General features: G+C 39.3%; 1 protein-coding gene across 1 annotated transcript in view; it reads left to right on the top strand.

Moving 5' to 3' along the window:
• Positions 1-14805, top strand: part of LOC150080504 (uncharacterized) — a 74851-nt gene extending 60046 nt beyond the window's left edge. The window contains exon 6 of the mRNA XM_090381940.1: positions 14716-14805. Coding sequence (XP_090238066.1) covers positions 14716-14787 — 72 coding nt within the window. The 3' untranslated portion in view covers positions 14788-14805. The remainder of the gene's footprint in view (positions 1-14715) is intronic.
• Positions 14806-15487: the final 682 nt, after the last annotated feature.

Here is a 15487-nt window from a genome sequence, read left to right as displayed (position 1 = left end):
AGGTTCTTAATCCGAGCAAGGGGAAGAATCCCATCATCATTGAGCTTGTTCAACCCATTCAAGTCCTTATACACCTCAATTAGATCACCTTCATGTGCCTAGTCTCCAGATGCTACAATTTGCAGACTTAATTCTTTCTTGGTAAGAGCACCCCCTTTGTTCCCCCTCACTAATTTTGTTGCCCTTCTTTTACTTGTTCTAGCAACTCTACTTCCTTCCTAAAATGAGGCCTCCAGACCTATACACAGTACTCAACGTGTGGCCTGACCATTGCCTTGTACAATGGGATAATCACCACCCTGTCCCTGCTAGCAAAATTCCTATATATCATGACTCCATGACCTGCTCTGGCAGCCTGTCTGCACTGCTCAGCAAACTTCATATCTGACTACACAATTACCACCAGGTCTTTTTCACTCTCCAACTTCCCTGATTGTAGTACCACAGAGTTGGTATGTTTCTCTTAGGTAACTGCTACCCATATGCAGTACTTTACATTTGTCAATATTAAACTTCATTTCCCACTTCTCAACCCATTTGCCCAACTTATCTAGATCCAGTTGCAGTAGCATACTGTCATTAACAATCCTGCCAACCTTTGTATCATCTGCAAACTTGGACATTAAGCCTGATATACCTTCATCAGTATCATTGATGAATACACAAAACAATAATGGGCCGAGCAGCGAACTCTGGGGAACTCCACTAAAAACATTAGTCCACAAAGAGCAGTGTCCATTGATTACCACTCTCTGTCATCTTCCACTCAACCATCCCTTTATCCATTGTAGCAACTTGCCCTTAATGCCATACTGCTCCAATTTGTATAGCAGTCATCCATGTGCAACAGTATCAAAATCTTTTCTGAAATCCAAGTATATAATATCAAAATAATTTTTTGCATCCAGTTCCTTTGTGACAACATCATAGTATCCAATCAAATTTGTCAGACAAGACCTCTCTTTAACAAACCCATGCTGTGTCTCAACTATTACTGCGGTCTTGTCTAGATGATCCTGCAATGTTTCTTTAACCAGTGATCCATTATTTTCCCTGGAACACGAGTTAAACTAACGGGTCTATAATTACTTGCAGGGGCGGGCAGGTGCATTATGGCCTTGCGCCTTAAAGCTGGGGCGGGCCGTCCTGAGAGTGCAAGAGGTGCATTGCATCCGGGCGCCAACGTTTACAGGGTGCCTGTAAACCTGAAGCTCACATACACATATGAAGAAAATTTTAAAGTGGGCTGCCAAATTGCAATTGTCATCCGGGCACCACATTCCCTAGGAACTCCCCTGGTTACTTGTGTCACATTTTGATCCCCCTTTGTGAATTGGGGATACATTTGCACACCTTAAATCCATGGGGACCTCCTCTGAGTCCAAGAAAGTTCAGTGTGTTTTGTGTTTTTATGAAACAAAATCGCCAGTTATAGTTACTGTAACTGGTGATTTTATTTCATGAAACCACAAAACACACTGAGCTTTCTCCTTCATCGACGCCATTTTGATACTGGCGATTGCAGCGATGTATCCATTGTAGTGATTGCAGCGCTACCTAGATCATCCACAGATTGTGCAACTGTACAGTGCAAAAAAATTCTAAGCAAAAACTCTTGACACAAGGTGCAAGTTTCTATTTATCATAGTTTTCAAGTTATAATTTTTTTTAAAGAGGGAAAGACTTTATGCACACCTTCAAATTCTTCTGACATCCTTTTGACAGAAGACCACAGGAGGCATTGAATAGAGTGTACTTGGAATGGTAGGAGGTAGTTTACCACGAGTGTCATATGTTAGAAGAAAAGTAGAATGCTAGAAAGTCGGCTTTATCTTTAGCTGAGATGGCAATAGAACCATCAGGTTTTGACAGAGGTGGGAGTAGAGATGGGCAAAAGCTGTAGTAGATAGCTTTGGCAAGAGACCAGAATGCTCAACTACCCTTTGGACAAGAAGCATGTTTTCTACTCTTAGTGTGTTCAAAATCTAGTTTGGACTGATTATTACATGCTTTATAATTGTTGCGAGTTGTGGTGTAGGCAGAAAATGAACCTGGAGATTCGGATGCAAGCCAGTTGCGATCTGCTACATTCTTATCTTGAACAGCCTTAGCCCAAATATTGGAAAACCAAGGTTTAAATAAAGGATGAGATGTTCGGGTGGAGTGTGGAATAAAAGATTTCACTGACGCAATAATTTTTTACACAATCTGAGCAAACATTGACATCAGAAGATTTAAAAAGTAATCCAACCAAGGAAAAGAAGTGCCATAGATCATCCCATTTTGCATTCTTATAATGCCAAACATGAGGTTGAGAATAGCCACAAGAGAAAGGTTTCATTGGAGAAGAGACCATTACCAAGTTGGGATCTGAGGCACGTAGAGGACCATTCTCCTTGACTGTTGTACTTGGAAGGGTTGTTTGTGAGAAATAGATAGTGTTGGCTGTGCAGTTAGGATTGTCTGGTATTCTGGTAAGTAAATGAATAGTCTGTTCAAAGTCATAAGAATTGCAATAGCCTCAGCATCTCAACCACACAGCTGGGTTTGTGTGACTAGAAAACTGAATCCAGTGGCAGTTGTAAATATTAAAATTAACCAAGGAAAATTATCTCATTATTAGGAAAGTTGGACTGGAGAAGTTTCAAAGAAAGAAAGTCAAAGAGTTCTAAGTGATTAGTGGAATTGCAACAGATGAATTTGACCAAATGGGGTAGAAGAGATTCCAGATTACTAAGTCTCTAACAGGGGAAATCATATCGGACATATGCACAACTACCACCTTTGAAGCAAACGAAATGAGGCTGGGCTGACTGATTGGATATGTATATCATTGAGATTGCAACTGATACCATCTATATTTGTGAAATGTACGAGGAAGTGTTTGGGAGGTTTAGATCTTTTTTGCAGATAAGTTTGTTCTATTAGCATTAGCATTAGTAGAGGCATACGATGCAAGAAAGCAAGCTTATGCAGCATCAGCCAAAAAAAAAAAAAAAACACGCTCCCATTTCACCCCTCCGTTCGTTCCAAATACCTGTCCAGCTGAGCCTTAAATTTATTTAGGCTATCAACTTCCACAACAAGGGATGGAAGTCTGTTCCACCAACCAACTACCCGTTGGCTAAAGGCAAATTTCTGCACATCTATCCTACATCTGTCTTTCCTCAATCTGAATTTATGCCCTCTCAGGTGATTATTCTGAACAAGAGGAAGAATCCCATCGGCATTGAGCATGCTCAAACCATTCAAAGCTTTATATACCTCTATCAGATCACCTCGCCGGTGCCTAGTCTCCAGACACTGTAATTTGCAAAACTTAAGCCTTTCTTTGTAAGAGCAACCCTTTGTTCCATTCACTAACCTTGTTGCCCTTCTCTGTACTCATTCCAGCAGCTCTACATCCTTCTTGAAATGAGGCCTCCAGACCTGTATACAGTACTCAAGGTGTGGCCTGACCATTGCCTTATACAAGGGAATAATCACCTCCTTATCCCTGCTAGAAAAATTCCTATATATCATTGACAAAACCCCATGACCTGTCCTGGAAGCTTCTCTGCATTGCTCAGAAAACTTCATATCTGACTGCACAATTACTCCCAGGTCTTTTTCATTTTCTACCACCCTAAGTGTAGTACCACACAGTTGGTACATTTCTCTGTGGTTACTTCTACCCATATGTAGTACTTTACATTTGTCAATTTTAAACTTCATTTGCCACCTCTCACCCCATCTGCTCAACCTTTCCAGATCCTGTTGCAGCAGCATAGCATCAGTAGTGTCCTTAACAACCCTGCCAACCTTTGTATCATCTGCAAACTTGGACATTAAGCTTGATATACCATCATCAATATCATTTATAAATACAGAAAACAATAATGGACCCAACACTGAACCCTGAGGGACTCCACTAATAACATTAGTCCACAATGAGCAATGTCCATTGATTACCACTCTCTGTCTTCTCCCCCTCAACCATCCCTTTATCCATGGCAGCAGTTTGCCTCCAATGCCACACTGCTCCAATTTGTGCATCAGTCTTCCATATGCAACAGTATCAAAAACCTTTCTAAGATCCAAATATATAATATCAAAGTTATTCCCTGCATCCAGTTCTTTTGCGACTGCATTATAGTATCCAATCAAATTGGTCAGGCAAGACTTTCCCTTAACAAAACCATGCTGTGTCCGAGCTATAACTGAAGTCTTGTCTAGATGATCCTGCAGTGCTTCTTTAACCAGTGCCTCCATTAATTTTCCTGGAACAGAAGTTAAACTCACAGGTCTATAATTACTTGTATCAGCCTTTGATCCTATTAGTTTGACTATTGATTATTTATTCAGCAGTAAAGGAAAGTTGCGGAGAGGGGACATGTATGAAGTAATGAAATTTCTGGATTTGTTTACACACAGCAAGAATGTACTCATCTCTTTGACATAACATGGCCTTGATAATGCTCTCTGCATACACACTACTTGGATTTCCTCCAGTCGTTATGCAGCAGATTAGAGGCAGCAAGATTATATGCTAGCTGATCCGGATGCCTGTAGAACGTTATCAATAGATTTGGTACAGTGGGCTATCTAGCACAGCCAGCCTGCAAACACAGTTTTAGAGCTGTACCCTTGAAATGCAAAGAGGATTGGCTCTCGCCAGGATCCTCATTCCATTTTGGTTCTCTTCCATTCTCTTCCATATTCTCAAAAGACATCCGTCATACTGCATGATGGAGAGATGGGAGGGTTCTGGAGACTAAACATGGTTTGACTACTTCAGTCCTCCAATATACCAAGAGTTACTAGCAGTCCCACAATTGTGAAGGTGCTAGCAGAGGATATGGTTATTGCAGAATGACTGGACTGTACTGAAATTTGGGACACTCAGCTCAAGTGTCACCTGAATATTAGTTCCATCAGCATTTTAGACTCCCAGATAGCATACCCTAGCTTGTTATACCTGAGAAAATGTCTGTGACAATCATCAAGTTCATTGGATCTAGTGAGAATATGTAACTTATCAATCATAAATTTTCATTTCCCAAAGCAGTGTGTTTGCTGATATCAGTCAATCATGTATAGGTTGGACTGCTTGTTCTTAATGAAATTCCTGATGTACATTGTGTTTCATTGGTTGTTTCTAATGATGATCAATGTGTACTGTCACTCAAACTGTACATTATGTACATGTTAAACTTCCCATTTATTTCAAATATTGTAGTCCATGCTTTGACAATGTTGTGTGCTAATTTCTGAATTTTGGGCTTCTTTTACCCAAATTTCCTTAACCAAATATGATATAATCAAAGTTTTAGATTGGGATAATTCATTAAAGTATTACACAGGGCTATTAGATAAGGTTACTATCTAACCTTATCTAATAAGGTTACTTGTGTCACCTTTTGATCCCCCTTTGTGAATTGGGGATACATTTGCACATCTTAAATCCATGGGAACCCTCTCTGAGTCCAAGAAAGCTCAGTGTGTTTTGTGTTTTCATGAAACAAAATCGCCAGTTACAGTTACAGTAACTGGTGATTTTATTTCAATTTGTCAGTTCAAAGAAGATAATGCTCTTGCTTGGTGTATGGGAAGAGAACCAAAATGGACTGTGGTCGACAGCATTTGACCTTGCTGTGATACATTATGTTTCCAAGCAAGCAATTTCTTCTTATAACTGCAAATTAGAAATAAAAATTTCATCTTATCCCCAAGCAATACTTTGTTGCAGCATTTAATAATTTTTTTTTAGTCACAGAACATTTATCTTACAATATATTCATGGAACACTTATATCCTTTTGTGGCTATTTGGTTTTGAAATAAGAAATACATAAATAAAAAAAAGCAGTGAGTTAGAGTTGAATTTGAAAGTGTCTGCAATTCTGCCCAGACACGATAGGAGGGAGTATATGATGAGAGCCTTGTCGATCAATTTGGCCCTGGAAAGATTGTGCAAGGCTCAAGGGGTAGAATTTTTCTCAGCCTGGTCTGTGCTTGTTAACAGGAGAGACTGCTTCTACAGGGATGGGATACACTTAAATAGAAAGGGTGCAAGAATATTTGCTGATGCTATCGAGGCAGAATTAGGTGAGTCAGAAAACTGCTAGCTTGGGGTGATACACGGACTAATAGATTAACAGTAGCCGCTGGCAGAGGTAAAAGTTATCCTTGCACTACATCTATTGAAATGCAATTGAACAGCAGCCTGGAAAGCAAGGCAATGGGGATTTCCAGGACTGCTGGGAGTCATAGTAGAACAAGTAAATACATGGGATGTGTTAGAGTAACTAAGAGTAGAAACAGGTGCATGTATACTTGCATGTACACCAATGCTAGGAGTATAGTTAATAAATTCGATGAGCTTGAAGTGCTAGTCAAGATATCAAAGGCAGATATTGTTGGGATGGGATATCAGAGACATGGTGTCACCAGACATAAGCAGTGCAGAACTGGAATTTGGGGAGTACAATTTGTACAGAAAGGATAGACAGGACAGAAAGAAAGGAGGGTTTATGCTGTTAGTTAAGAAACATAAAATCTAAGGAAGTGCATCCAATTGATGTTGGTGGACAATGCAATGTTGAGTCTGTTTGGTGTGACATAAGCACTGGGAAAGGAAAAATGAGAGTAGGTGTGTGTTGTACGCCAAATTAATCTGAAGAGTATAATGAGCAATTGTGCAGAGAAATAGAGTGGATCAGTAAATCAGAGTGTCTTATAATGGGGGATTTTAATTTCCCAGAGATTGACTGGAATTTGTGGGTTGGACACTCACACACTACCAAGGCTTTTGTGGATTTATTGGATGATTGTTTTCTACAGCACCATGTTCGGGAGGCAACTAGAGAGAGTAATACTCTTGTTCTGATTATCAGTAATGATTCTTCATGCATCAAGAATCTGCAGAGTAACTGAGAGTAAAGTGGAGGAGAAATTGTTGAAGATAAACATAAGAAAGGCACCTGGGGTGGTTGGGATCTATCCAGTTATATTAAAGGAGGCAGCAAAGGAAGTAAGCAAACCCTTAGCCATAATTATGAGAGCTTCCCTGGACTCAGGGAAGGTACCCATGAACTGGAGATGTGCAAATGTGACCTCAATCCACAAAGGAGGATCAAAGGGAGACACAGGTAATTACAGACCTGTTAGTTTAACTTCTGTTTCAGGGAAATTAATGGAGGCACCGGAGGCACAGGATCATCTAGACTCGACTTCAGTTATAACTCGGACACAGCATGGTTTTGTTAAGGGAAAGTCTTGCCTGACCAATTTGGTTGGATACTATAATGCAGTCACAAAAGAACTGGATGCAAAGAATAACTTTGATATCATATATTTGGATCTTAGAAAGGCCTTTGATACTGTTGCACGTGGAAGACTGCTGCTCAAATTGGAGCAGTGTGGCATTGGAGGCAAATTGCTGCTATGGATAAAGGGATGGTTGAGTGGGAGAAGGCAGAGAGTGGTAATCAATGGACACTGCTCTTCGTGGACTAATGTTATTAGTGGAGTGCCTCAGGTTTCAGTGTTGGGTCCATTGTTGTTTTCTGTATTTATAAATGATATTGATGATGGTATATTATGCTTAATGTCCAAGTTTGCAGACGATACGAATGTTGGCAGGGTTGTTAATGATACTAATGACAGTACACTGCTGCAACAGGATCTAGAGCCGACCGGGCTAGCCAGGTGGGTAAAGTGCCTGCCTGGCAACCCAAAGGTCGTGGGTTCGAATCCAGCCTTGGGCTTGGATTCAAAGGGAGGATCCGGCTTTGGGAGGTGCATTATGGCCACAAAAGCTGATGCGCCAACAACTAACAAAAAAAAAAATAGGATCTAGAAAAGTTGAGCAGATGGGCTGAGAGATGGCAAATGAAGTTTAACATTGACAAATGAAAAGTACTACATATAGGAAGCAGGAATCCCAGAGTAATGTATCAATTCTGTGGTACCATATTGACAGTGGTAGAGAATGAAAAGGACCTGGGGGTAATTGTGCAGGCCGATATGAAGTTTTCTGAGCAGTGTAGACAGCCTGTAAGAGTAGGTCATGGTATGTTGTCAATGATATGCATGAATTTTTCTAGCAGGGATAAGGATGTGATTATCCCCTTGTATAAGGCAATGGTCAGGCCACACCTTGAGTACTGTATACAGGTCTGGAGGCCCCAAAGAAGGATATAGAGCTGTTGGAACGAGTTCAGAGAAGGGCAACAAGATTAGTGAACAGAACAAAGGGTTGCTCTTACAAAGAAAGGCTTAAGTTTTGCAAATTACAGTGTCTGGAGAGTAGGCACCTGCGAGGTGATCTGATTGAGGTGTATAAAGCCTTGAACGGTTTGAGCATGTTCAATGCTGATGGGATTGTTCCTCTTGCTGGGAATAATTGCCTGAGAAGGCATAAATTGAAATTGAGGAAAGACGGTTGTAGGATAGATGTGTAGAAGTTTGACTTTAGCCAGTGGGTGGTTGATGGCTGGAACAAACTTCCATCTGTTGTTGTAGAAGTTGATAGCTTAAATAGATTCAAGGCAGAACTTGACAAACATTTGGAGTGAGGTTATGGATGAAATAAGGGTTTTTTTTTTTTTTTTTATGGCTGATGCTATATAAGCTTGCCATCTTGCATCATATGCCCTTGCTAATGCTAAATATACACTTGTGTTCGAACAAAGTTCATCATCGCTTAAAGTTGTTACTGTCGTCCGAATAATGTAGGTATATGGCAATATTTCTTACAGATTGCATAACATAAGATTGACATGTGTAGGTGATGACATAATATTGCATCACCTATTACTTTCAGCTATATAAGCATGCTCTGCAAGAGTTGCAGTCATTCCTTTCTTGTGTCAGGATGGCGAGTTATGTGCAGTTGATGCCACAAAGAAAGAGCGCTATTGTTGCTTTATGCAAGGAAGGATGTTCTTCCCATAATATTGCTTATAGAGTGTCTTGTAATCAGTCGACAGTGAGCAGATTTCTTTCCAAACTCAAAATACTGGTTCTGCTGATAGGAAAAAAGGAACCGGATGCAAACGAGCCTCTACACCAAAACAGGACCACGTTTTGAAGTGCTTATGCCTTAAAAACCGTAAAGCTTCTTCGTCTGGGCTAAAAAGAGAATGGGAAGAACATACAGGAGTGGTAGCAAGTGCTGTAACAGTAAGAAGACGCCTCTTCAAAAATGGACTTGTAGCCCATTGTCCTAAGAAGCAGCCCCTCCTCAATACAAAAAAAAAAAAAAAATGGAAAAAGGCCTGATTAATTTGGTGTAAGGAGCATGTCAAATGGACCCCCGAGCAGTGAAGTCAGTTATTTTCTGAGATGAGAAGAAATTCAACCTGCATGGCTCTGATGGGAAACAAACGATTCGCAGTAGATATGGTGAAGAATACAATCCAGACGGTACAGTGTCTACAGCAAAATTCCCTACCTGCCAAATGATATGGGGAGTAAGTCACCTGCAGTTTATAAAAGGTTCCGTAAATGCCAATGGATACCTGGCAATATTGGAAGGCAAATTGCTGCCAACCATTAGAGACCATTTCAACCTGCCAAGTAACTACATCTTTCAGGATGACTCTGCTCCTTGTCATCTGGCGAAAATTCCTGTATATCATTGACAAGACACCATGAGTTACTCTTGCAGACCGTCTGCACTGCTCAGAAAACTTCATATCTGCCTGCACAATTACCCATAGGTCCTTTTCATTCTCTACCACTGTCAGTGTGGTACCACAGAGTTGATATGTTACTCTAGGATTACTGCTTCCCATATGTAGTACTTTACATTTGTTAATGTTAAACTTCATTTGCCCTCTCTCAGACCATCTTCTCAACTTTTCTAGATCCTGTTGCAGCAGTGTACTGTCATTAGTGTCATTAACAACTCTGCCAACCATCGTATCGTCTGCAAACACCTGATATACCATCATCAATATCATTTATAAATACAGAAGACAACAATGGATCCAACACTGAACCCTGTGGGACTCCACTGATAACATTAGTCCATGAAGAGCAGTGACCATTGATTACCACTCTCTGTCTTCTCCCACTCAACCATCCCTTTATCCATAGCAGCAATTTGCCTCCAATGCCACACTGCTCCAATTTGTGCAGCAGTCTTCCATGTGCAACAGTATCAAAGGCTTTTCTAAGATCCAAATATATGATTTCAAAGTTATTTTTTGCATCCAGTTCCTTTGTGACTACATCATAGTATTCAATCAAATTAGTCAAACAAGACTTCCCCTTAAGAAACCCATACTGTGTCTGAGCTATAACTGAAGACTTGTCTAGATGATCCTGCAATGCTTCTTTAAACAGTGCCTCCATTAATTTCCCTGGAACAGAAGTTAAACTAACAGGTCTGTAATTACCTGTGTCTCCCTTTGATCCTCCTTTGTGAATGGGGTCACATTTTCACATCTCCAGTCCATGGGTACCTCCCCTGAGTCCAGGGAAGCTCTCATAATTATGGCTAAGGGTTTGCTTACTTCCTTTGCTGCCTCCTTTAATATAACTGGATAGATTCCATCCACCTCAGGTGCCTTTCTTGTGTTTATCTTCAACAGTTTCTCCTTCACTTTACTCTCAGTTATTACAAGATTATCTAGCTTACTGCCAGAGTTGAATACACCTCTGGCATTCCCCTCCCTGAATAACTCCTCATGTGTGAATGTCAATGCAAAATATTCATTTAGTTTGTTAGCCATCTGAGCAGGATCATCAAGAGTTGAACCATAAATATCCAGTGGACCAATCTGATTCATCCCTTTATTTCTAGTGTTTACATAGGTAAAGAACTCTTTGCTGTTTTACTTTGCATCCTTTGCCAAAAATTTCTCGTAATCTGCCTTCGCCTGCCGAACCTCCTTTAAAACTTGGTTACAGAGGTTACAGGCTACCAGCTTATATCTATCGTAGGCTTCTGTGTCACATGTTAATTTATATGTATCCCATGCATTTTTCTTCTCTGTCACATGTCTAATTAGTTCATCTAACATCCATTTAGGCCTAAATCTTGAGCAATATTTCTTTGTTGGCATGAAAAGCCTAGTAGCTTCCAAGATTAATTCTTTGAATGCTTCCCATTTTGAATCTACTGTTGGTAACATCATCAGGTGGTTCCACTGTATAGAATTTAAATACTGTATCAGACTCACCGTAGTCACTTTTACGAATGCAAAAACCCTTCCCTTTATCCTTGATGGTAGTTACCTCTTTGAGTAAATCCCACTTCAACCCACTGTGATCACTGCCACCTAGTTGGTTCCTTTATCTGCAGATTCTTGATGCATGAAGAATCATTTCTGATAATCAGATCAAGAGTATTACTCCCTCTAGTTGCCTCCCGAACATGGTGCTGTAGAAAACAATCATCCAATAAATCCACAAAAGCCTCGGTAGTGTGTGTGTCCAACCCACAAATTCCAGTCAATATCCGTGAAATTAAAATCTCCCATTATAAGACACTCTAATTTACTGGCCCACTCTATTTCTCTGCACAATTGCTCATTATACTCATCAGATTTGTTAGGCCTATAACACACACCTACTCTCATTTTTCCTTTCCCAGTGCTTATGTCACACCAAACAGACTCAACATTGCATTGTCCACCAACATCAACTGGATGCACTTCCTTAGATTTTATGTGCTTCTTAACTAACAGCATAACCCATCCTCCCTTCCTGTCCTGTCTATCCTTTCTGTACACGTTGTACTCCCCAAATTCCAATTCTGCACTGCTTATGTCTGTGTGACACCATGTCTCTGACATCCCAACAATATCTGCCTTTGATGTCTTGACTAGCACTTCAAGCTCATCGAATTTATTAACTATACTCCTAGCATTGGTGTACATGCAAGTATACATGCATCTGTTTCTACTCTTAGTTACCCTAACACAGCCCATGTATTTACTTTCTCTGCTATGACTCCCAGTAGTCCTGGATATTCCATTTCAATAGAGGTAGTGCACAAATCACTTTTACCTCTGCCAGCGACTACTTTTAATCTGTTAGTCTGTGTATCTCCCCCAAGCTAGCAGTTTTCCGACCCACCTAATTCTGTCTCTATAGCGTCAGCAAATATTCTTGCACCCTTTCTATTTAAGTGTCTCTCCTCCCTGTAGAAGCAGGCTAATGTTCACATCTCCAGCTGGTTTTCGTTTTCTACTCACACCGACCCTGCTGGTCGAGATGCTAAGGCTTTTGCAATTTCTAATGACCTTGCACAGATTTTTCATTTATCTACAAGAATACCAGACAATCCTAATCATACAGCCAACATGCTTGATCTTTTTCTCACAAACAACCCTTCTAAGTACACGGTCGAAGTGAGTGGTCCTTTAGGCACCTCATATCACAACTTGGTGATTGTCTCTTCTCGAATGGAGCATTTATCTCATGGCTATTCCCAATCTCGTATTGCTTGGCATTATAAAAATGCAAAATGGGATGACCTGCAAGATTTCTTTACTTTTTTTCCTTGGTCGGACTACTGTTTCAAAACTTCTAATGTCAACCTTTGCTCAGATCATGTCAATGAAATTATTCTTCTAGGAATGAAATCCTTTATTCCACACTCCACTTTAAATTCTTGTCCTTTATCTAAACCTTGGTTTTCCAATAAATGTGCTAAGACTGTTCAAGAGAAGAATGTTGCATATCGTAAATGTCTTATTTCCAATTCTTTAATTGGAATTCTTTTCAAGTCATTAATCAGTCCACACTAGATTGTGAACAGGCTAAGAGTAGAAAACTTGCTTCTTTCCCTAATGGTAGCTGAGCATTCTTGTCTCTTGCCAAAACTCTTGGCCGCAACTTTTGTCCATCTCTGCTCCCACCTCTGTAAAAACCAAATGATTCTGTTGATTATTCTTCAGCCAAGGATAAAGCTGACCTGCTATCATCCCATTTTTCTTCCAACTGATGTATTAATGATCTTGGTAAAACACCCAACACGCTCCATTCAGTGTCTCCTGTGGGCAGAAGTACGTCAGAAGGATTTTGATGAATCTTGATGCTAAGAAAGCTCCAGGTCCTGATTGTATTTCTCCACTTGTTCTCAAAACCTGTGCTCCTGAACCTATTCCTGTTCTTTGCTGCCATTTTTCACTTTCTTATTCCAAATGTGTTTTTCCTTCTGTATGGAAATTTGCTCATATACAGCCAGTTCCTAAAATGGGGAACAGTCCCTCCCATCCAATTATCATTCCATTACAATTACTCTTTCTAAAGTAATGGAGAAATCAATTAACCGCCAACTCTTAAACTACCTAGAAACCTTCTCTCTAATTGGTCGCTGAGGGTAATGGCTCTCTGTCTTCTAATTTCTCCACTAATGCTGGTGTCTCCCAAGGTTCAGTTCTATCAGTATATTAATGACCTTCTATTTACTGGAAATCCTATCCATAGTTTTGCAGATGATAGCACATTACTTTCCATTTTGAAAAACCTTCCCTGCTCAATCAACTTCAACTTCTTGAATATCCGCTACCAATTCCTTAAATGCCGATCTCCAGGTAATTCTCCAGTTGGGCAAAGACAACTTAGTTGATTTCAATCCTTCTAAAACTCAGTCTTGTCTTATATCTCGCAAAAAGGATCCTTCTGCTCCTATGCTGACCTTTGGTGACATTCCAATTTCTAGGCAAAATGATATATCTCTTTTGGGAATTACACTGACTTCTAAAATCTCTTGGCACAAGCACATTACAAATATTGCTTCCTCTGCATCTAAAAAACTTGGTTTTCTCTTTCGCTCTCAGCGTTACTTTTCTTCCAAACAGCTGTTCACTCTGGCAATCGCAAATCTGCCCTACAATGGAATATTGTTCCCACATCTGGGGCGGTGCCCCCAAAACCTCTCTCAGGCTTCTAGATTCCATTCAGAAGAGGGCAGTTAGGTTAATTAATGACTCCTCTCTAACAGAGTCTCTCCACTCTCTGTCTCATAGACGTACTGTTTCTGCTGCATGCCTTTTCTACAGATATTTCCATGGGCACTGTTCTTCTGAATTGGCTTCTATAATTCCCACTCTCTCTTTCAAAACAGTCCAAACAAGTGCCGCCACCAGCCAACATCCATTTACTGTCCAGCTTGAAACTCACAGAACCAACTTTTCATCTTCCTTGTTTATTCATTCAACTTCCGTTTTCTGGAACAACCTTCCTTCATACGTATTTCCTGAAAATTACAGTCTGCAGAAGTTCGAATCTAATGTCAACAAATATCTTCTTTCGTCTTCTCAACCTCCAACCCAAGCACAGTACTAAGTAATATAGGTTTTAATACCTCTCATGCTTGGGGTTTTCAAAAAAAAAAAAAAAAATCTCCTGAACATCTGAGATTTCTAAATTATTTTTATTAATGTAATTAATTAGCAATATCACCATATAGAGTTATTCATTTGTATGCCTTACTCATTTTGTGTTTTATTTAATTATAAATTTTCATGTTGTTCCCAATAATTCCTACCTTCTTTATTTTTTTCAATTAACCATGTCGCTAATTTAAAATGACCTTAGAAAACAAATAACCTCCTTCTTTACAGTTCTGAAGATTTTTATCTGAAAATTTCAATGAAAAGTAAGAGTTATTAAACTTGAACTGAAATAAAAAAAAAAAAGAAAAAGTACTTTTCTTACTGCAACCACAGTATTCATACTGTGGAATACCCAATATAATTCATTTGAATATTTACAGGTTATGCCCAGTGTACAGCCTTCCTTCTCTTTACCAAATTCCCAATTAAAACGAGAATCATATTCAGGATGAATTAAATATCTCTAAAAGGTAGTCATTCAAAATAACTGTTAAGAATTAGATCCAGTTTGTTTATTCTCAACTGCCATCAGCTTATCTTTTAATTACATATGTGTTACAATATAGCAGTAAATATTTTTTGAAACAATGTGTGATGTCAACTGAAATGACTAATACATTACATTGTAATTTCAGGGTGTATCTTCTAGAGTTAAATGTATCCCCACTTTTACAAAATTTTCAGCTTTTACAAAACCTCGAGATGAACATATGCAAGACTTCAGCTGCATGAATTTGTAGTACTTCAGTTTGATATAAAAATCTGTACATATTCAAAACTGTTTATAAATAATTAAGAAATAAAACTGCATAGAGTATAATATTTTCTCCATAGTGATTATTTTATATTTGTTCCTTCAATAATAACAATTTTGCTAATCATGTTGCCAAATGTAAATATTAAACTACTTACTAGTCTACCAGTAAGTAGTTTAGCTAGCTTGGTTGCTGGCAGGCTATGACCAAAGTATCCAGTGCATCAACAATCTCCAAATGACAATAACAACATAGTCCATGTAGAGAAATTTGCTACATTCTATAGTACATGAAGGTTGCTTGTCTTTTCTTGGTTTTTGATTGGCAACTATATGTAGTGTGGATTTTTTATTACTATTGAAATGGCTAAATGACAAGGAAGCAGGCTTTTTCTGCA

This window comes from Mastigoproctus giganteus, chromosome 9 (genome assembly GCF_048544385.1).
Source record: "Mastigoproctus giganteus isolate SK-2022 chromosome 9, ASM4854438v1, whole genome shotgun sequence".
NCBI classification, from domain to species: domain Eukaryota; kingdom Metazoa; phylum Arthropoda; class Arachnida; order Uropygi; family Thelyphonidae; genus Mastigoproctus; species Mastigoproctus giganteus.
Note: the sequence above shows the minus strand (reverse complement) of the source record. Positions and strands in the feature narration are given on the sequence as shown.